At 40.0% G+C, this 24,057-nt stretch overlaps 2 protein-coding genes across 2 annotated transcripts; one reads left to right on the top strand and one right to left on the bottom strand.

Annotated features, from left to right (window-relative positions):
• Nucleotides 1–800: 800 nt before the first annotated feature.
• LOC131434856 (heat shock protein 70 B2-like) lies at nucleotides 801–2,688 on the top strand. Its single transcript, XM_058602066.1, has one exon. It carries the CDS (start codon nucleotides 928–930, stop codon nucleotides 2,578–2,580), a length of 1,653 nt encoding a protein of 550 aa, XP_058458049.1. The 5' UTR covers nucleotides 801–927; the 3' UTR covers nucleotides 2,581–2,688.
• Nucleotides 2,689–19,614: 16,926 nt separating this feature from the next.
• Nucleotides 19,615–21,681, bottom strand: LOC131434861 (heat shock protein 70 A1-like). Its single transcript, XM_058602080.1, has one exon. It carries the CDS (start codon nucleotides 21,642–21,644, stop codon nucleotides 19,731–19,733), a length of 1,914 nt encoding a protein of 637 aa, XP_058458063.1. The 5' UTR covers nucleotides 21,645–21,681; the 3' UTR covers nucleotides 19,615–19,730.
• Between the last annotated feature and the right edge of the window lie 2,376 nt (nucleotides 21,682–24,057).

A 24,057-nucleotide genomic window follows, 5' to 3' on the forward strand; every position in this document is an offset into this window, starting at 1 on the left:
TACTCCACTCTCTTCGCTTGTGATATGGGAGCGAAGCTATGAACGTCACCGAAATAACTCGAATTTTCTAGAAGTGCTCGCTTTTCATATATATTTTGTCGAGTCGCGTTCGCAGCTTCAGTTCAATTCAAGCAAGTAAACGAATCACATCGCAAGCAAATTAGGTTTTTTATCGTGACGACACAAATGAACAAGTATTCATCCTTGACAGTTCAGCGGTACTGTTTACAAACAAGCTTAAACAAAAATCGAAGAGCACATCTAAAACAATCATCTTTACACTTTGCAACTAGTCACTTTTATTTAATAAATATCAAAAACGAACCGTATTCAATCGTGAACAACTGTTTTAAAACTTTATTTAGGCGATACGGACCGTAAATGGTCTGATCCAATTTGTCAATAAACAAACAAAAGAAATTTCTGTTTACAAACAGTACTGCTGGACTGTCAAAAGTGTTCATCCGATTGAGGTTAGCAGTGATGGTAAAAAACCTAATAGAAAACGTTACTCAAGTATTCAAAGCGAGCGCAAAAGTTTCAAAGCAACTGTTAATAGAGTGAAAGTACAAAGAATAATTAAATTCAAGTGTAAAATCATCAAACAAGACTTTTGAGAATTTTTGCTTCATCAGTGGTGAAATTAAGTGAGCATTGAAAATGTCCGCAATCGGTATTGATCTGGGCACCACGTACTCTTGCGTGGGAGTGTTCCAGCATGGCAAGGTGGAAATTATTGCAAACGACCAAGGCAATCGAACAACTCCCAGCTATGTGGCCTTTTGTGACTCGGAGCGGTTGATTGGTGATGCTGCAAAGAACCAGGTTGCGATGAACCCACGAAACACGGTGTTTGATGCAAAACGACTGATTGGCCGTAAATTCGACGATCCAAAAATTCAAGCCGATATCAAACACTAGCCATTCATGGTAGTCAACGATGGCAGCAAACCAAAGATCGAAATTGAGTTCAAAGGCGAAAGGAAACGCTTTGCACCGGAAGAAATCAGTTCAATGGTGCTGACGAAGATGAAGGAAACGGCCGAAGCTTACCTGGGTAAAAGTGTGCGGAATGCGGTCATCACAGTACCAGCGTATTTCAACGATTCGCAAAGACAAGCAACAAAAGATGCGGGAGCAATCGCCGGTTTGAACGTCATGAGAATCATCAATGAACCGACGGCAGCTGCATTGGCCTACGGTTTAGACAAGAATCTGAAAGGAGAACGAAATGTTTTGATTTTCGACCTGGGTGGTGGTACATTTGATGTGTCCATCCTGACTATTGATGAAGGTTCGCTGTTTGAAGTGCGATCTACTGCCGGTGATACTCATCTGGGAGGAGAGGACTTCGATAATCGAATGGTTTCACACTTCATCGAAGAATTCAAACGTAAATTCAAAAAAGATCTTTCGGCAAATCCACGTGCACTGCGGCGTTTGAGGACGGCGTGCGAACGAGCTAAACGTACATTGTCATCGAGCACTGAGGCTACAATCGAAATCGATGCCTTGTATGATGGAATCGATTACTACACGAAGATATCGCGAGCACGATTCGAGGAATTGTGCTCTGATTTGTTCCGATCAACACTACAACCAGTCGAACGAGCTCTGTCAGATGCCAAGATGGACAAAAGTTCAATCCACGACATTGTTCTGGTTGGAGGTTCAACTCGCATTCCGAAGGTCCAGTCGTTACTGCAGAACTTCTTCTGTGGAAAATCATTGAATCTATCCATCAATCCGGATGAAGCTGTATCATACGGTGCTTCGATTCAGGCTGCCATTCTCAACGGTGACAAGGATGAGAAAATCCAGGATGTCCTACTAGTTGATGTCGCTCCACTCTCGTTGGGAATTGAAACGGCAGGAGGTGTGATGACTAAACTAATTGAACGCAACAGTCGCATTCCATGCAAGCAAACGCAGACATTCTCGACATACGCGGATAACCAACCCGGAGTTTCGATTCAGGTGTATGAAGGAGAACGAGCAATGACCAAAGACAACAATCGTCTAGGATTGTTTGATTTGTCAGGAATTCCACCAGCTCCCAGAGGTGTTCCACAAATTGAAGTCACATTCGATTTGGATGCCAACGGAATTCTGAACGTGTCAGCGAAGGAAATGAGTAGTGGCAAGGTGAAAAACATCACGATCAAGAATGACAAAGGTCGTCTCAGTCAGGCAGATATCGATCGAATGGTGTCGGAAGCTGAAAAGTTCCGCGAGGAAGATGAAAAACAGCGAGAACGAGTTGCCGCAAGAAATCAGCTCGAAGGTTATTGCTTCCAGCTGAAACAATCGTTGGATTCGGCTGGTGAAAAATTAAGTGAAGCTGACAAAAGCACCGTTCGAGACAAATGCGATGAAACGCTTCGATGGCTTGATGGAAATACGATGGCCGAGAAGGACGAGTTTGAGCACAAAATGCAGGAGTTGAGCCGAGTTTGTAGTCCCATCATGACACGATTGCATCAGGGTGCTGCCGGTGCTGGTCCAGTGCCACCCAACTGTGTACAGCAGGCTGGTGGATTTGGTGGACGAACGGGACCCACAGTCGAGGAAGTTGATTAAATCGTTTTAGATTGTTGATCATTATTGTTACGTTTTAGATTAGTTCCAAACAAGGCTGATAGTTTAAAGAATGATTGAGTCGTGTGATGAAATGTATGAGTTCTTTCTTGTACAGAAGAAAAAGATAAAATATAATTATATTGAATAAGAAATGTAAATATGATTTTTACGAATTGCTTCCGAAAACTCCAATTTGGTAGATATCTTCAGACGAATGAAAGTCAACTAGTTGGCAAGTTAGTTTAGTAGATTTCGATTTTTATAGTCGAAAAGAGTTTATTCCAAACAAAATTTGTTCTCAAAAATTCGTTTTAGAATAGTTAGTTAATTATCCCCCTCATTCTGAATAACGACGTTCTGATCGTATTTCATTCGTAACTAGGATTCGACCGAACCATATTCGATCGAAAAACCAATACGCCGTTATTCAGAATAAGGGCGTATATTTTGTATTCCGTTCGAATCAGATTATTGCAATCAAAAGAAGAAATTGCATTTTGTAATTCGATCGAGTGATACTTTTGTATGAAAAACTTAGACTCGATTGAAACACAAAATGCTAAATTTCGTATTCGATCGAAATACATAATAGGGATGCTAGTCTATGAAGAAATAAGAGCTAGGGTGTCAAACTACACTTTGTTCGTTAATTTTTTTTATCTGTTGACGAGTTTTGAAAAGCTGAACTGTTGAATATTCATTCTACTCAGGGATGTCGTAATATCAATCGATCGATAATTAAGTAATATTTAATCTATTAATGTTAAGGGGCGGGTAGGGTCTAACGCTTTCTAACAATAATTTATTTTTTCTTTGTATTTACTAATAGTAAAACATTTCAAGAATATTTTGTCAAATTTTTAGGCCTATTGGAACAGAACTCTGGAAGTTATGAGCCTTTTCTTTCCTTATCTCATTCTGCGAAGAGACAAGAGCTTGGCGCTAAGGCCCAATAGTTCTGCCGACGACACGACCTGCCACTCGCTTTTAAAACTGTATCGTAAATCGACTACCCCTCAGTAACTGGTAATGTCAAAATTGAATCGCTTGGAAAAATGTTGGAACTGGCAACACAAGCTGGTAAATTATTGATTTTGAAAAACAGTTACCAGTAGCCTTGGTAACCACAAAAGAAATGTAAACAAAAACAAGAGATTCTCACTTAAAACGAAACCACTGAGTGCAGTTGGCCCGCTGGCAGGTATTAAATTTATTCTTTCAGAGATCTGCCATAGCTGCATAATCTGCCATAGCGATTGTGTCGTATGCCGCTTTGAAGTCAATGGCCCGTTGTATTCTCGACACTTTTGGAGTACTTGTCTCATAACGAAAATGTAATTCGTAGTGGCGTACCGTACCGGCAACGCAAATTATTCACTACTAAAAATTTGATTTTGGTTGTTTAAGGCAATAAAAAACTTCTCGTGTGTTATCTTCAGGGGGAATATATTCATTTAACTAAGCAAAAAAACTAAAACTAGTCCACCAAGCCGATTGAATGTAGATTTTTTGATATCTCGCTCCAGGCGACTTGTAACTTCACTAGTAATGATACTAACCGAATAATCATAATCCATCATAATTTCTTGGTGTGAGGGCAGTTTTGAATGCCATTAATAAGGCGTCGACTTGCACTATAAGGAATTGTATAAATGTTTCCCCAGCTTCATAAGATGCCAACTCTTCCTCAGCGAGGTTGTGATTGTGATTGATAAATTGGTCAACCCACGGATGCAAACGAGTTTTAAAAAAAATTTGCACGTGCCTGTTCAACGTCACTAGTTTGTAATCGCCCTTGCTGGATTGAACTTTGAAGTGCCGATTGGGCTATCTATGTAACCGGTAGGGTAACCAGATTTCAGAGGTGATTTCAAAACATTTATGAAGTCTAGTTCCAAGCAACTAACAGCGTTATTAACAACAGCACACACTCCGTCTAGCGATTGCGTTCCACGTCGAATGCACTTCCGAATAATGAAAAATACATCATCTAACATACTGGAGCATTGCTGCCCGTTTCAATGCTGTACAAAATTATCGCTTTCAGGACGCTTTCTTCCATGAAATAACTCTCTAAAAGTAAATATGTCCCAAGAACTTTTAGCATTTGCGTACTCAATCGGGACTTTTCAATCAACTCATTTAAAGTTTTTAGCTTTGCTTCCTAAGTATTTGGTTCCAGAGAACTTTTTTCGAGATTGAACTAAAAATACAAAGCGATCAGAAATTCATTTATACGAATTAGAATATCATTTACACTCACCAAGCATCGGCGTTTGACAAACTTTATATACAATTCAGCCCTCGAATGAATTATTGTTATTTTTTGCTGTTTTTTGTAGGATTTTTAATAACCATGAAATGTGGAATTATTCCACAACTGTTTCAAACTGTTTGTTTATTTATTCTGGTGCTCCTTGGTAACTAGTTCATAGCAACTTAAACAGTGTTGCTCGAATAGTTAGTTTTTGTCATTTTCAAGGGGTCGCTATATTTATGGTAACTGGTGGTAAATCGCTCACGAACACTTTTTATTCCGATTTTTCTTCGGAGTGTCTGGTCGTGTCGTCGGTTCTGCTTCGATTGATTTGAAAATTAGACAAAGCATCCTTGAGATGTTTATTTATAACAAAGTGCAAAGATAAAAGTATGATTTTACAAAAGTGTTAGATCATACGCGCCCCCTAAATAAATTGTTTCCTTCACATTTACATACCGATTCTGCATTTCGACGAGAAATGTAAAAAATAATGAACTATATTGCCAATACTGCTTTAATTTTCTCCTAAGTTAATAATGCAGACTGTGTCAGCTTAGAGTGAAAACGGTCTTCAGTACAGCTACGCCATCGCATGGCATCATATTGAACATATCATATCAATAATGTTTTTCCCACGACGTATTATAACTCAATATTATTTCAGCTTTATAAATTCGCGTAAAGAAATTGATAAAATGCAGCGGAGTTACACATGTTTTTGCAATACTATTATAAAGCTGAAAAGGGCGATTATTATACTCTTATAGGATTATTATAATTATTATTAAAGTTTCGTTGCTCCCAATGTTGATATATAGCACGGCGGAAGGTTGTTGTAAAATAATGCTCAGTTACATTTTGAATGCAAATTTAATTCACATTACTTTAAAGTATGTAGGATTAGTGTAATTATACATTAACAATAGTTACTTGAGTAGTTGCATTAAATCAATGTCTTTGTAGTGATAAAAAGTGAAGTAGTTCCCGTAAAGCATAACGCACGAATTTACATTGCACAGCTTCTATCCTTTGAATCCATATAGCGTTGTATGGACACCAAACAACATTCGCAAATTCCAGCTGTGAACGAACCAATGAGCAATATAGCGATTTTAAACAAAGTGAGTCACGAAATTCACTCGAGATTTTAAATATGAATCCAAGTAAACGGTTTGCTTTGTCAATCGTTGCTGAAAGATGGCGGGTGTACGTTAGTTTTTCATACAGAATAACATCTAGATCTTTGACGTGATCAACGCGTTGCAGTTGAGTGCCAGACAGAGATCCATTTAGTTTCTTACACACCATTCGTAAAACATATTAACAAGACGTTGCCACTCACGGCAATCAGCTTCTTTGCGAATAACGAGGAATATTTTCAAATCGTCAGCAAAAAATAATTTACCACCATGTCTTAAGACAAATACAGCATCGTTCACAAACAACGAAAAAAGAAGTGGTCCTAGAGTACTTCCTTGAGGAACTCCTGAGGCACTTGCTAATGGTTCAGATATAGTATTTCCAATTTGTACGACAACTTTACGGTTAACGAGATATGTTCGGAGCCATTGACAAAATCTGATCGTACATCCTAGTTTGCTCAGCTTGGTTAACAAAATTTCATGATTCACAGAGTGCAAAGTACCCGCATGTCAGTCCCATTGAAATAAGTTTCGTATAATTTCATGGGAAATATTTTTCCCTGTGATTCTTAGAAATAAATAAAAGAAGAGTTGGGTTTATTATATCGTAATTTTTTTATTGCTTTAATTGCTTTAATTATCAGAATAGTAAAATGAATATTTAGTTATGGCATTCAACGAAACGATTTCATGTACTTGTGGACGTTGCACATAACACATTTATCATGTGTTCTATTTTTTTTACGTCATTTTGCAAAAACTTGTTTAGTGCATTCAAGATTAATAGATCTTTTTAATTATTCGTTCAGAAACACATTTGTCGCCTTGGAAATAAGTTTTCATTATTATTCAATAAAAAAACGTCGATTTAATTGTAATTGAAGAATCTATAACGATTTTTTTAGAGGGAAAACATATTTCCCTTGAGCGTTAAGGGATTAAAGTCAGTTTCGAACCTAGTTTCAACGTTGTTGAACTGAAAATCGAGACAGTTTCGAACCAGGTTTGCTCAAATCCCCGTTGCTGAGTGCGGACCCAACACAGTTTCGTGAAAAGTGTCTGTTTGATGAAACTACCCTGGGTCAGTTAAAACAGTCATTTGCATTCCGCCATCCGGTAATTTTTAAGCAATGATTTTGATACCCAATTAAACACGTGGCTCGGAATGACAAATCACATGGATCAAGCATGCATGTGAAATCTCCACACAAAACAACTCGTTGCGCTCCAAAAGATTTTTTCAACGATCTAGTATTCGTTTTTTCAATGGCCAAGCACTAATAGATTGGGCGACTTTTTCAACGGAAAATTTCGATTCGTTCTATTTACAGTGCTTGTAACCAGAGCGACGACTTCTCATCCGTAATGTTGGCAACAATTCAAAACATTCAATCCGAAATCTCGGTTAATTTTTCAAAAGGGCGTATAACCAAGTGACAATTTCTCTTTAATCACTCTCTCTTTCGATTATTGTGATATGATTAAAAAGATTTTCTTTGATATCACTATTCTGTTTGAAGGTCGAAAGTTTCGGGTATCATTTCATGCAAAGAGTTGAGTGATAAACGTGGAAACGGCTTGGTAAATTATAGAACAGAAAATAAACAAAGAGAAACTGTCACTTGCTTATACGACCTTTTGAAAAATTAACCGAGAAATGTTGACAGTGTCCTTGGCTTTACATTGTAATCAAAACGTACATTTTTAACTGTAACTTTTTGGAGTTTCATTATGTTCCATGCGTCCTGATTTTGTCGTCCGATGTATTCTCAATATTGTAAACGGGCAATTCCTCATATATACTATGCTTTCTTCATCAACATTGATATTCAGAACATTTCGTGATCGCTTGAAAATCATCGCATTTGCGAGGTAACCTTTGGAATAAAAAAAAATCGATTTAGGAAATCCAAAAACTTAATTTTTTCCAAAAAATTACAAGAATCCATTTGTTCCATAAAATTCTTTTTCAAGTTGACACTAATTCTAAGATATTTTGTATCAAAATAAATTTGACTTCGGAAATTTCATGTATCATCCTCAGTAACCGGTAAGCATTAATAATGACAGTAAAATGGCCTACTATGAACACCGAAAATTCTTATTGCTTTATATCCGCAACCTGAATGCTTTCCTGTTGTAAATCAATCAGAATTCAGCTTTCAAAATTCTGAAAGCATTGGAAACCCTTGGTATTTCATTTCTTTTGTGGAATTTAGCCTTCTGTTTCAACAGACCTTGATGAAAGAACAAATCGCAGTAGCAGTTGATTAATTGACAATATGAAGTTTAAGACAAATTCTGTTCATTCCTTAATAAACGTTTCTTCGAGTAAGACACAACTTTAGGTTGTGGGCCCAGTCAGGCTGAACCGTAAGAATACGACAAGGTGTTGAAGATCAGGCCAAATAGCTGTTTACTGTATCAAGAACCTGTAGGACACGAACGATGGCAAGTAGCGCGAAGAAAGCTGGGATCGTTCAATTCGCTGGAGATGGATTCGATACATGGAAGTTCCGAGTCGAAACTCAAATGTCGGCTCATGGAATACGGGAAATTCTGGAAACAGATGCTCCGGCAGAAACGGCTACTGAAGCGACGAAAAAAGCGTTTAAGGAAATGGACGAAAAAGCAAAGGCTTTGCTGGTTTCGTTCATTGCAGATAGTCACTTGGAATATGTGCGGGATAAAACTACTACCAAAGCGATGTGGCAGTCCTTGGAGGCTACGTTTGCTAAGAAAGGATTTGCAGCTCAAACCTATATCCGTCGTTCGCTTGCAATGCTACGGATGGAAGAAGGAGACGCTCTCAAGGATCATTTTCGTAACTTCGATGAACTTGTGAGACAGTTGAAGGACGCAGGGGCAAAACTGACGGAATTAGACCAGGTGAGCCAGCTTTTCATTTCGCTGCCGGCATCATATGACGTTGTAACCACGGCAATCGAAAACCTGGAAGAAAATCAGCTTACCCTAGCCATAGTGAAGAGTCGTTTGCTAGCTGAAGAGCAAAAACGACATGGACGAGATTCAAGCGGTGGAGTCTTAAATCGATCTGATGGAACTGTATTAGCAGTGAAAACTGGAAATCATAAAAAAGTTTTTCGTGAGCGGAAAACGAAATTTGCTGGAAAGTGTTATGGTTGTGGAGAATATGGTCACAAACGGTCAACTTGCCCAAGACCAAATGCGACACTAGCGGTGGAAGTTCCAAGGGACCATGAAATTGCGTTAGTCGGAACTGTGAAAGAATCATTTTGTTCAAGCGAAAAGAAGAAGGTCGTGTGGATTCTAGACTCCGGCGCCAGTCGGCATATGGCTAACGACATTAGTATTTTCCATTCAGTAAAAACCATTCAAGCGAAGAGGTTGTGTTTCGATTGTACTGGCTCGTGAGTTAACGGCTGCTACCGAGACAATTCTAAGCTTCAGGTAGTTAAACTGCCCATAGCAAACGCAATATTCGGGGCGTTTCCCGACTGGAAAGCTAGCAACGAAGGCCATCCCGTTCATACGCACAGAGGTGTAGAGACACAGAGGTGCGAGAGCATAGAAGTGACGAGTCACAGAGGTGCCATCGCATAAAGGTGCGAAGACGAAGGGGTGCAAAGGCACAGAGGTGCTAAAGCAACCCAGTGCTGATCTACCAGGTACCAGAATTTGTACGCTGCGTAGGATCAAAAGAGACGGCATATATCGCGAGGTGCTACACTGCAAGCATCGCATTTGATCGCCACCAAGAGCAAAAGCACTGTACCTGGGGTCAGGTACAGCAAGTGCAGTGGTGTTCACAACGACGGCAGAGCAACTGAGATAGCAGTAAACGACAGAAGACTGCCAATTGGAAACAGCAAAAGACTGCCAATTGGAAATCGTTGGAAGAGCTTCACGTCGTTCTTCACGATAAAGGAACAGAGACATCAGCTACAAGGTAGATTTAATTTAATTTATTTTTTATTTCTTATATCTGAAATTTTACTAAACATAAGTTTTTATTTTGGTATTATTAATTTACAAAAAAAATTTAATGTAATGGATGATCTCATGGAAGATCATCCGAATCCGATTCCGGATACTAGTAAAAGTTTAAATACTCCGAGGGCTAAACATTATCCACAGGGTACCACTGGGCCATGGATAGTCTATCTTCGAAAAAAAGAAAAGATTTTAAACTTGATGCAAATTACAAAGGATTTGACATCACATTTCTCTGAAGTTAAAGAAATCTGTAAGGTTAATAGAGATAAAATTCGAGTTGTAGTTAACGACTTGAAACAGGCAAACGATATTGTAACCTGTAAATTATTTGCTATTGAATATCGAGTTTACATTCCATCGAAGGAGGTAGAAATTGACGGTGTTGTGACTGAAGCAAGTCTGACAGCAGATGATTTACTTAAAAATGGAGTTGGCCGTTTTAAAAACTCCATGCTTGAGGGAGTTAAGATACTCGAGTGCAAACAATTGTACTCAGCATCTATTGTCGATGGAAAAAAGTCTTATCGTCCCTCAGATTCGTTTCGCGTAACATTTGCCGGATCTGCATTGCCTAGCCATGTCTATATCGATAAAATTCGTCTTCCTGTTCGGCTTTTCGTACCGCATGTTATGAATTGCACGAACTGTAAAAAATTCGGACATACAGCTACTTACTGTAGTAATAAGTCCAAATGTATCAAATGTCAAGGGCCTCATAAGGATAATCTTTGCGATAAAGATGTTGAAAAATGTGTTTATTGTGGGGAAAGCCCTCATGATGATCTTTCAGTGTGCGCTGCATTTAAGCTGCGTAAAGACAAAATGAAGCTTTCTTTAAAAGCACGGTCTAAGCGCACATATGCAGAAATGCTCAAAACGGTCATACATGTCTCCCCTTTGGAAACCGAAAACGGTTTTTCAAATCTTGCGGAGCCAGAGGAATCTGACTCTGACGGAAATAGTGAAGATACCTCGTTTGTCACTCCTCAAGGGTCTGTTAAGAGGAGATTAACAAACCACAAAATACCAAAAAAGACACCTAAAATTATACCTTCAAAAAAAGATCCCCGTGTTAAAGCTAAAAAGCCAAATTTAAAACCAAAAACTGTGCCTCCTGGTTTGTCAAATTCACAAACCAATCTAGGAACTAGCTCAAGAAAAGACAATAATCCAGTGGGCTCCATTTCACATTCACCAACAGGATTACTGAAATTTTCGGAAATTGTAGAATGGATTTTCGCTGCATTCAATATTTCTGAACCTCTAAAGACCATCATAACAGCATTCCTTCCAATAGCTAGAACTTTTTTGAAACAGTTATCAGCTCAATGGCCAGCTCTTTCAGGTTTTGTATCATTTGATGGATAATTTATCATCCGCCGCAAATGATTCAATCACTGTCCTGCAGTGGAATTGTCGAAGCATCATGCCAAAACTTGATTCATTTAAAGTTTTGTTGCATAGTCAAAAATGTGATGTATTTGCTTTGTGCGAAACATGGCTTACATCAAACATAGCCTTAAATTTTAATGACTTTAACATTATACGTCTCGACAGAGACTCCCCGTATGGTGGAGTGCTTTTAGGAATTAAGAAATGTTATTCCTTTTATAGATTAAACATTCCTTCGACTTCTAGTATAGAAGTTGTTGCTTGTCAAATAAACATTAAAGGAAAGGACATTTGCATTGCTTCGGTATATATTCCTCCAAGAGCTCAAGTTGGACAACGACAGCTTAATGAAATTATCGAAGCCCTTCCTGCTCCACGTTTGATTTTAGGAGATTTCAATTCGCACGGAATGATGTGGGGTTCCGTTTACAATGATAGCAGATCATCTCTAATATATAATATTTGCGACAATTTTAGCATGACGGTACTAAATATGGGTAGCATGACACGGATCCCAAGACCTCCTGCACGTCCAAGTGCATTAGATTTATCTCTTTGTTCGACTTCAATTCGACTAGATTGCACCTGGAAAGTATTTCCTGATTTACATGGTAGCGATCATTTACCAATCATCATCTCAATTAGGAGTAACAAAGGCATTGCTAATTCAGTTAATATTCCATATGATTTGACAAAAAATATTGACTGGATTAAATACCAAAGTAATATTTCAAGTGTCTTAACTTCAATGGAAGAGCTTCCCCCACTTGAAGAATATGACTTCCTCGTTTGTTCGATTCTGGAGGCCGCAGAACAAGCCCAAACCAAACGATTTCTTGGTCCATCGTCTAACAGAAGACCTCCAAATCCTTGGTGGGACAAAGAGTGCTCAGATGCTAAACACGCGAAACAAAATGCTTTCAAGACGTTTTTAAAACGAGGAGGAGGAACTCCTCAGAATTTTGAAAAATTCTTGGTTTTAGAAACCAAGTACAAGAACATACTTCGGGTTAAGAAATGCAGCTATTGGAGACATTTTGTGGAAGGTTTGTCAAGAGAAACCTCAATGAGCACTCTTTGGAATACGGCCAGACGAATGAGGAATCGTAACGTAGGAAATGAGAGTGAGGAGTACTCGAATCGATGGATATTTGATTTTGCGAGGAAAGTTTGTCCAGATTCCGTTCCTACGCATAGCATTGTTAGGGAGTCTTCTTCAAATGATGATTCCATTGATAGCCCCTTTTCAATGATGGAATTTTCCATAGCACTCATGTCTTGTAACAATAACGCTCCTGGATTGGACAGAATTAAATTCAACTTGGTGAAGAATCTGCCCGACCTCGCAAAAAGACGTTTGTTGGAATTGTTCAACAAGTTTCTTGAGCAAAATATTGTTCCACCTGACTGGAGACAAGTGAAAGTTATCGCCATTCAAAAGCCGGGGAAACCAGCTTCCAATCACAACTCATATAGACCCATTGCGATGTTGTCCTGCATCAGAAAATTGTTCGAAAAAATTATTCTACGACGTCTCGACACTTGGGTCGAGACGAACGGTTTGTTGTCAGATACTCAGTTTGGCTTCCGTAGAAATAAAGGGACGAATGATTGCCTTGCATTACTTTCGTCTGACATCCAAATTGCCTTCGCTCAAAAGCAACAAATGGCATCTGTATTTTTAGACATTAAAGGAGCATTTGATTCAGTTTCCATTGATGTTCTTTCAGACAAGCTCCACCAACATGTACTCCCAGCGGTTATAAATAATTATTTGCACAACCTTTTGTCAGAGAAACGCATGCATTTTTCACATGGCGATTTGGCAACAATCAGAATTAGCTACATGGGTCTCCCGCAAGGCTCATGCCTCAGTCCGCTCCTCTATAATTTTTACGTGAATGACATTGACAGCTGTCTAGTAACCCCATGTACACTAAGACAATTGGCAGATGATGGCGTGGTTTCAGTTACTGGATCCAAAGCTATTGATCTGCAAAAACCATTGCAAGATACCTTAGATAAATTGTCCGTTTGGGCTGTTCATCTTGGTATCGAATTCTCTGCGGAGAAAACAGAGCTGGTCGTCTTTTCAAAAAAGCATGATCCCGCGCAACTTCAGCTTCATATGATGGGAAGAATAATCGAACAGGTTTTGACTTTCAAATACCTCGGGGTGTGGTTCGATTCCAAATGCACGTGGGGAGGACACATTAGGTATCTGATAACGAAATGCCAACAAAGAGTAAATTTTCTTCGAACAATAACAGGGTCTTGGTGGGGTGCTCATCCGCAAGATCTAATAAAATTGTATCAGACAACGATACTTTCAGTGATGGAATATGGATGCGTTTGTTTTCGTTCCGCTGCAAATTCTCATATTATCAAACTTGAGCGAATTCAGTACCGTTGTTTGCGAATTGCTTTAGGCTGCATGCATTCGACACATACAATGAGTCTTGAAGTTCTGGCGGGAGTTCTTCCATTAAAAGATCGATTTTGGGAGCTTTCATCACGCCTGCTAATAAGATGTGATGTGCTGAATCCCATGGTAATTAATAATTTCGAACGACTAGTCGAGCTTCGATCTCAAACAAAATTCATGACAGTATATTTTAACCATATGTCACAGGAAATCAACCCTTCAAGATATATTCCTATCCGTGTCAGCCTCCTAAATGTACCTGACTCAACTTTATTTTTCGACACATCCATGCAGCGCGAAGTGCGTGGAATCCCGGACCACCTACGCTCTATGGAAATCCCAAAAATATTTTCAAGTAAGTTCAGGCATATTAACTCTGAGAAAATGTTTTACACGGACGGATCGCGAATGGAAGAAGCGACAGGGTTTGGTATGTTCAACAATAATGTTTCGGCCTCATTCAAGCTTCAAGAACCTGCATCTGTTTATATAGCAGAGTTAGCAGCAGTTCATTATAGCTTGAATGTAATCGTCACATTATCTCCAAACCATTATTTCCTCTTCACAGATAGTCTGAGTGCAATTGAAGCCATTCGCTCAAACGCTGCTGGCAAAAATGAACCGTTTTTCTAGGGTAAAATAAAACAGTGTCTGAACGACATATTGAATAATAATTATCTAATCACAATAGTTTGGGTTCCGGCTCATTGCTCCATTCCAGGCAATGAAAGAGCCGATATTTTAGCCAAACGTGGTGCTATTGAGGGTGAAATTTATGAGAGACCGATTGCTTTCAACGAATTCTATAGCGCGTCTCGCCAAAGAACACTTGCCAGCTGGCAAGCTTCTTGGGATAAAGATGATCTGGGTCGGTGGATGCACTCAATTATTCCTAAAATATCGACAAAGGCATGGTTCAGGGGACTGGATGTGAGTAGAGATTTCATTCGTGTGATGTCCAGACTCATGTCCAATCACTACACGTTAGATGCACATCTCCTTCGAATTGGACTTTCCGAGACTAATCATTGTGCTTGCGGCGAAGGTTACCGCGATATTGACCATGTTGTTTGGACATGCGTGGAGTTTCGTGATGTCAGATCTCAACTAATAAATTCCTTGCGTACCCAAGGTAGACTATCCAATGTCCCAGTTCGCGACATTCTTGCTTGTCGTGACCTTCCATACATGAAACTTCTTTATCATTTCATTAAATCCATTGGAGTTCCAATTTAAATTTTATTTTATGTTAGACTGTTTTCTCTTCCATGAGTTCAACCAATAGCCAACTATAGGATATTGAATATAAGTGGTGAACTGATACAAACAATCCTGAAATAGTTATAAGATCATGTACAAAATAAATGTATTTTATTTAATGTAATTTAAAATAGCAACTCGCTTGATAAAAACAGTGTTTAGATTAACTAATGAGTACCAACATACTAATATGATATTCGAAATGTATTAGGTTTAAACTACTATGTATTGTGGATGCCACGGCGAAGAAAAACTTATGTATATTGCCTATGAAATAAACGTATTTATGAAAAAAAAATTAGTATTTTCCGACGCATCGAGATGCTTGCTGCACCTATTACAATAGAATGTGCAATGGATAACGGAAGCATGGAAGGTGTGAAGCAAGGCCTTATCAAGGGTAAAGTAACAATTCAAAGTGGCCAGGTATTGTTGGCTATAAGCAAAGTTTTGTTCGTCCCAAATCTAAAATTCAATCTACTATCCTTGGGGGCGCTAATGAACGTTGGAGTTAAAATCAATTTTGAAAAAGATCGAGCCATTTTGATCAAAAATAATGAGGTTATAGGAGAAGCTTTGAAGAAAGATAATTTATACTACATAACGCTAGAGGTGGAAAACGTGGACACGGCCTTGGTAACAGGTGAAGAAATATGCAAGCAAGAATTGTGGCACAAGCGGTATGGTCATTTGAGCTATAGAAATCTCCAAAAACTACAACGATCGGAAATGGTCAGTGGAATGGATAAACTAAAGAAAGACGAAATGTTTTGTGGAACCTGTGCTGAAGCAAAACTTATACGGTTACCATTCAACAGCTCGAGACCGCCAACAAGTAGACCGCTGGAGAGAGTTCATACAGACGTTTGTGGGAAAATTACACCAGCTACGATAGAAGGTTATCAATATTTTGTTACGTTTTTGGACGACTTCACGCATTTCGCAGTTGTTTACCTTATGAAATCTAAGGATCAAGTGTTCGAATTATCAAGCAATGGCTACTGCAAAATTCGGACTACAGATAGCAAGCTTGCGATGTGATCTTGGGCGTGAATACTTCAGCAAGCATCAGTTAGACTACTACAAACAACATGGTATCCAAGTAGAGTCAACGGTCGGTTATACGCCTCAGCATAACGGAGTTGCTGAACGATTTAATCGCACTATTACCGAGAAGATGCGAGCGTTATTGGTCGAATCAGGAGTTCCTAAGTACCTCTGGGGTGAAGCGCTGTACAATACTGTATATGTTACTAACCGAAGCCCAACAGAAGCACTGAAAGTGAATAAAACACCAGCTGAAATGTGGCATGGCGAAAAACCTAATGTAGGAAAATTCAGAGTTTTTGGAAGCTTGGCGTTCTCGTGGATACCGAAGCAAAAACGTGGTAAACTTGATCCAACAGGTAAAAGGTGCATACTACTTGGATACGCACCATGTGGATACCGTTTGTGGGATCCTGAGAAGAAGAAGCAATTCGTAGCTCGTGATGTAAGATGCAATGAATCTGAATTTCCATTCAAGGCAGTGCCAGCGACACAGTTGGGTGAGAAAGAACCGACTATTTCTTTAGTGATTCCCAAGCCAAAAAAGTTAGAGGGAGTTTTGGCAGGGATACGAGATGAGAATGTGGTTAAAATTGAAGTTGCTCCCGATCACAATTCGGTTGTTTCCATACAAGATGTTGTATCGGAGCAAGAGGGGGAGGAAGAAGAAGGCATCCAATCAGAATCGCCGGCACTCCCACCACATGCGGTAGGTAAAGGTTCTTTCCTGGATGAAACAACCCCGAGGACCAGTGGTAGGGAGTGAAAGAAACCAGGTTGGTTGCGTGATTTTATTTCTTCGTATAGCGCAAATACTGCTGTAGATAATTTCTCCCAGATTCCGACAAAATATGAGGACATTGATCGTCATCCAGATGCGGCGCTGTGGTACCAGGCTATTGACGAAGAACTTCGTGCGTTAAATGATAACCAAACCTGGACGATAGTTAGGAGACCTGCATCTGTTGTTCCTGTTTCATGCAAGTGGGTATTTACTGTGAAGACTGATGCTGATAACAAACCAGTTCGCTACAAGGCTCGCTTGGTCGCTAAGGGATTCATGCAGAGAAAGCACATAGACTACCAGGAAACTTTCGCACCAGTCGCCAAGTTAACCACCATTCGAGCAATTCTAGCAGTAGCAAATATGCATAATTACGAGGTACACCAAATGGATGTTCGTACGGCTTTTTTGAACGGAATGGTAACAGCGAAGGTGTACATGCATGTACCGGAGGGCGTTAAATCGAAACCAAACGAAGTGTGTTTATTGAAGCGTTCCTTATACGGACTGAAGCAATCGCCAAGGTGTTGGAACAACCGTTTCAATAGTTTTCTGCAAAATCAAGACTTCATACGTTCATGTCACGACTACTGTCTCTATGTGCGTAAACAAAAAACGGAGACTGTTTACATCATTGTATACGTGGATGATTTGCTGATTGTGGCAAAAACACGGACGACAGTAGAGTCGATCAAGAAAATGTTCCAGAATGAGTTTGACATGGCTGATATGGGTGAACTGCATCACTTCTTAGGCATCAAAGTGGTAACAAATCGAACAACTGGCATCATGCAGCTTTCCCAATCTGGACTTATCGAAAAAATGCTCCAAAGATTCGAAATGCAAGATTGCAAGGCGTGCACAACACCAGCTGAAGTTAGACTTCAGCTGCCCAGAGGAAATGGAGAATGTCAATATCCATACAGAGAGCTGATAGGCAGTTTAATGTATATTATGATGGGAACCAGACCGGATCTGTGCTATATCGTTGGCTATCTATCACGTTTTCAAGATAAATCTGGACCTGAACATTGGCAACAAGCAAAAAGAGTACTCAGATATCTTCAAGGAACAAAGAGTTATCAACTGGTGTACAAGGCTAATTCCCACAAGACTCCAATTGAAAGCTTCGTTGATGCTGATTATGCAGGTGATGAATTGGACCGCAAATGTGTATCCGGTTATCTTTTAAAAGTTTTCGGCAGTACCGTGGCTTGGTCGTCAAAGAAACAAGCAACTGTAGCAATGTCATCAACAGAAGCAGAGTACGTAGCAATGAGTAGCTGTATCAGTGATATAATCTGGATGAGCGGATTGATGACTGATATGTGTGAAGCACAAAATCTATACCCTGTTCCAGTATTCGAGGATAACCAGGGCGCTATCGCAATGGCAAAGAAAGAAGAGACTAAAAGAGTAAAACATATAGACGTTAAATTTCACTTCATTCGCAACGCAGTAGCAGATGGAAAAGTTAAACTGTTATACATTCAATCCCAACTACAGGAAGCGGATATTCTAACCAAGCCACTTGCTGCTCCATTGTTTAAAGAGTTGCGACAGAAGATCGGATTACGGAATATCAACTGAGAGGGGGTGATGAAAGAACAAATCGCAGTAGCAGTTGATTAATTGACAATATGAAGTTTAAGACAAATTCTGTTCATTCCTTAGTAAACGTTTCTTCGAGTAAGACACAACTTTAGACCTCACAGTCGTATTCTTAGCTGCAGATCAGGGTTCGAGCGTGCGATAACTGGTTTATAAGACCAGTACCATATACACTGAACTTCCGACTCGGAACAGAGTTATGTTTCGAACGATACGTGTATTCGAACATTCGTAGGAATGAAGAGTCCCATTCTCGTTTACAGGCGAATAGACGAAATGGATTGAATTGGATTCGTCAGTTCAATGTTGCCAATCGGCCGTTCGAATACATTGAAAACAGTTTAACTGATTTCTAACAGCTTTCCTTTCAAATGTGAAGGAGATTGGTAATCGAATGATAAATTTGTTTTTTTTTTTAATTAAACATTTATGTCGTTTTCGCTTGAGAAAACTGAAACTGACCCAGGATAGTTTCATCAAATAAATACTTTTCACGAAACTGTGTTCGATTCGCATTTAGCAACGGGGGTTTGAGCAAACCTGATATAGAAAAATCAATACGTCGTTATTCAGAATAAGGGTGATAAAAACCAGGTTCGAAACTGACTCGATTTTCAGGTCAACAACGTTGAAAATAGGTTCGAAACTAACTTCAAACAAACGGTTTGAAACGTATCTCTCCATTATTTTTCTGAATTATCAACTTACAATCAACAGAATTGGACACAGATTCGCTTTAGCCCAAATAGAAATATCACCAAATGTAATGTGAAGATGTGAAATAGTCCTGTTAATCAAAAGTTGAGCAAATGTACATGTTGTATGGATTTTGTACACATTTTGGATGAATTTCTCTAATTTTTTTTATGCACAAATCATTTTTTTATGTTTGGAATCTTCCTAAAAACTACCTGCGATGCCGATCCTTCTTTTGCACAGGAATCGCGTTCGTACACATTTAAGTTAAAACAAGAATAGCCTGTTTATATTCGTTCGAAAGTATGTGTTCGTCGAATGGTCGATACGGACGTAAACAAGATTGATGATAAATATCTACCACATTGGAGTTTTCGGAAGCAATTCGTAAAAAATTATATTTACATTACTTGTTCAATATAATTTATTTTAGCTTTTTTCTGTACAAGAAGGAATTCATACATTTCATCACACGACTCAATCATTCCTTAAACTATCAGCCTTGTTTGGAACTAATCTAAAACGTAACAATAATGATCAACAATCTAAAACGATTTAATCAACTTCCTCGACTGTGGGTCCCGTTCGTCCACCAAATCCACCAGCCTGCTGTCCACAGTTGGGTGGCACTGGACCAGCACCGGCAGCACCCTGATGCAATCGTGTCATGATAAGACTACAAACTCGGCTCAACTCCTGCATTTTGTGCTCAAACTCGTCCTTCTCGGCCATCGTATTTCCATCAAGCCATCGAAGCGTTTCATCGCATTTGTCTCGAACGGTGCTTTTGTCAGCTTCACTTAATTTTTCACCAGCCGAATCCAACGATTGTTTCAGCTGGAAGCAATAACCTTCGAGCTGATTTCTTGCGGCAACTCGTTCTCGCTGTTTTTCATCTTCCTCGCGGAACTTTTCAGCTTCCGACACCATTCGATCGATATCTGCCTGACTGAGACGACCTTTGTCATTCTTGATCGTGATGTTTTTCACCTTGCCACTACTCATTTCCTTCGCTGACACGTTCAGAATTCCGTTGGCATCCAAATCGAATGTGACTTCAATTTGTGGAACACCTCTGGGAGCTGGTGGAATTCCTGACAAATCAAACAGTCCTAGGCGATTGTTGTCTTTGGTCATTGCTCGTTCTCCTTCATACACCTGAATCGAAACTCCGGGTTGGTTATCCGCGTATGTCGAGAATGTCTGCGTTTGCTTGCATGGAATGCGACTGTTGCGTTCAATTAGTTTAGTCATCACACCTCCTCCAATTCCCAACGAGAGTGGAGCGACATCAACTAGTAGGACATCCTGGATTTTCTCATCCTTGTCACCGTTGAGAATGGCAGCCTGAATCGAAGCACCGTATGCCACAGCTTCATCCGGATTGATGGATAGATTCAATGATTTTCCACAGAAGAAGTTCTGCAGTAACGACTGGACCTTTGGAATGCGAGTTGAACCTCCAACCAGAACAATGTCGTGGATTGAACTTTTGTCCATCTTGGCATCTGACAGAGCTCGTTCGACTGGTTGTAGTGTCGATCGGAACAAATCAGAGCACAATTCCTCAAATCGTGCTCGGGATATTTTCGTGTAGTAATCGATTCCATCATACAAGGCATCGATTTCGATTGTAGCCTCAGTGCTCGATGACAATGTACGTTTAGCTCGTTCGCACGCCGTCCTCAAACGCCGCAATGCACGTGGATTTGCCGAAAGATCTTTTTTGAATTTACGTTTGAATTCTTCGATGAAGTGTGAAACCATTCGATTATCGAAGTCCTCTCCTCCCAGATGAGTATCACCGGCAGTAGATCGCACTTCAAACAGCGAACCTTCATCGATAGTCAGGATGGACACATCAAATGTACTACCACCCAGGTCGAAAATCAAAACATTTCGTTCTCCTTTCAGATTCTTGTCTAAACCGTAGGCCAATGCAGCTGCCGTCGGTTCATTGATGATTCTCATGACGTTCAAACCGGCGATCGCTCCCGCATCTTTTGTTGCTTGTCTTTGCGAATCGTTGAAATACGCTGGTACTGTGATGACCGCATTCCGCACACTTTTACCCAGGTAAGCTTCGGCCGTTTCCTTCATCTTAGTCAGCACCATTGAACTGATTTCTTCCGGAGCAAAGCGTTTCCTTTCGCCTTTGAACTCAATTTCGATCTTTGGTTTGCTGCCATCGTTGACTACCGTGAATGGCCAGTGTTTGATATCGGCTTGAATTTTTGGATCGTCGAATTTACGGCCAATCAGTCGTTTTGCATCAAACACCGTGTTTCGGGGGTTCATCGCAACCTGGTTCTTTGCAGCATCACCAATCAACCGCTCCGAGTCAGAAAAGGCCACGTAGCTGGGAGTTGTTCGATTGCCTTGGTCGTTTGCAATAATTTCCACCTTGCCATGCTGGAACACTCCCACGCAAGAGTACGTGGTGCCCAGATCAATACCGATTGCCGACATTTTCAATGCTCACTTAATTTCACCACTGATGAGGCAAAAATTCTCAAAAGTCTTGTTTTATGATTTTACACTTGAATTTAATTATTCTTTGTACTTTCACTCTATTAACAGTTACTTTGAAACTTTTGCGCTCGCTTTGATTACTTGAGTCACGTTTTCTATTTGCTTGCGATGTGATTCGTTTACTTGCTTGAATTGAACTGAAGCTGCGACTTTTTTTTGACTAAATTGTATGTTTATTGATCATGAATTTGCGTTTTACATCAATGGTTTACATTACAAGTGTTTCGGTTCATAGTCCTTTCATCTTTGTTTCCCTATCTTAAGTTTTTAATGTTGTTATTCAGTTTATCTTGGATTGGTTTACATTTCAAAATTTTGATTTTGTTTGTTTGAATTATTAAAATACTCCTACCTACTTAATCTATCTTAACCTAAAACATTCAAATTTTGAATTATTGCTATTTCTGAGGCAGAGCACCTCTCTCCAAATTTTATATTTTGATGTTCGAATCGTTGTTCTAGGGTATCAAGGGAAGCTAGCTCATGCACTTCACTGGTTCTCGTCCAAGGGGGCAGATTCAGGATCATTTTAAGGATTTTGTTTTGAGCTCTCTGGAGCCGCAGTCTGTGCGTCCGTGCACAACCCCGCCAAACGGGGACTGCATATTCGATTGCGGGGTAGATGATTTGTTTGTAGACAGCCATCTGGTTCTTCAGGCACAGTTTAGATGTTCTACATATCAACGGGTACAGAGACCTGATGAGTATGTTACATTTGGTGATTATTTTTTCAACATGTGACCTGAAGATCAGATGTCTGTCATACGTTAGTCCTAGATAGACCACTTCGTCGGACCACTGCACGTCAGCGCCACCGAACCGAATTCTGCATTCGTCAGACGGAACAAGTCTAGTCGATCTCGAATGCGGAAACAGGATGACCTGAGTTTTCGCCGCATTGATTACAATTTTCCAGTTGGTGAAATATTCATTTAGAGCATCCAGACCCCTCTGCAATTTGTTCTTCAGAATACTGACTACTCGTCCATCATAAAGGATGGCCGTATCGTCAGCAAACTGTGACAAGACACCACCCCCCGGAAGAGGTGGGATGTCTGATGTGAAAATGTTATACAGGATGGGACCCAGGATACTTCCTTGGGGCACACCTGCAGGGATGGAAAATTTGTCCGATTGAACATTATGCAGAGAAACCTGGAAAGCTCTATTTGAAAGATAACTTTTGATGATCTTAATCAGATACATCGGAAAATTGTATCGATGAAGCTTGTACAACAGGCCATCGTGCCACACATTGTCGAACGCTTTCTCGATATCCAAGATCGCCATTGCTGTCGATTTGGATACTGACTTGTTCCGTCGAATGATGTTGGTAACTCTTGTGAGTTGATGAATGGTAGATCTTCCTTTCCGGAACCCAAACTGTTCCTCCAGGAAGACACCATGTTGATCGGCGGATGCGAGAATTCGGCTTTGGATGGATTTTTCGAACAGCTTAGACAGGGCAGAGAGTAAGCTGATGGGTCGATAGCTCTTGGAAAAAGAAGGATCTTTTCCCGGTTTCAGTACTGGGATAACTTTAGCTAACTTCCACATTGAAGGGAAGTAGCCAAGCTCCCAGCACCGGTTAAATATTTTAGCTAGAAAAGCAAATGAGCGAGTGCTCAGATGCTTCAGCTCGATGTTAAAGGTATTGTCGAAACCGGGGGCCTTCATATTTTTTGATTTCTTCATAAAAGCTATCAGCTCATCGGCAGTAACTCTCATATCCTCAGGTACTAAACTGTCCGATCCATCAATTTCGGCTACGCTGTCGGCTACGGCCCGTTCATGTGGACTAACTATGTTAAGTCCCAAATTGTGGGAACACACGAACTGCCGCCCCAGTTCATTCACTTTCTCTAAAGGTGTTATAAGTATCCCTTCATCTGCGCCCTCAGGCGGAACCAGTGGAGGGATAGGTCGTTTTTTATTCTTAAGCACCTTCGTCATTGACCAGAAGGGCTTAGAATGAGGCGGAATTTGCCTTAGCTTTTGCTGGAATACTTTATTCCGTAAATCAGTCAATCTTTCCTTGATAACCCTAGTCAGATTTTGGTAAGCTATTTTCTTGGCACGATCGCCAGTTCGTTGAAATTGTCTCCGGAAGATATTCCGGAGACGGATGATATATTTGGTATTATTATCTATTTGGAGAGAGGTACTCACCTGATGATGTTCCGCCGAAACCGTCCTGTCCCGAGCGACCACGATAGCTTGATGGATGTTTGATAGTGCTGCGTCGATTTCCACCGGGGTACCAAGTGGAAGATCGACGTCGATGAGTTGGTCGGTGATTTGTTGATATCGTGGCCAGTCGACACGATGGTAGTTCCGGCGATGTTGTATC

The sequence above is a fragment of the Malaya genurostris genome, chromosome 1 (genome assembly GCF_030247185.1).
Source record: "Malaya genurostris strain Urasoe2022 chromosome 1, Malgen_1.1, whole genome shotgun sequence".
Lineage (NCBI taxonomy): Eukaryota > Metazoa > Arthropoda > Insecta > Diptera > Culicidae > Malaya > Malaya genurostris.

What these genes read in the sequence shown, in the direction of transcription:
- LOC131434856 (XM_058602066.1), top strand. Translation starts at nt 928, where the DNA reads ATGGTAGTCAACGATGGCAGCAAACCAAAGATCGAAATTGAGTTCAAA.
- LOC131434861 (XM_058602080.1), bottom strand. Translation starts at nt 21,644, where the DNA reads ATGTCGGCAATCGGTATTGATCTGGGCACCACGTACTCTTGCGTGGGA.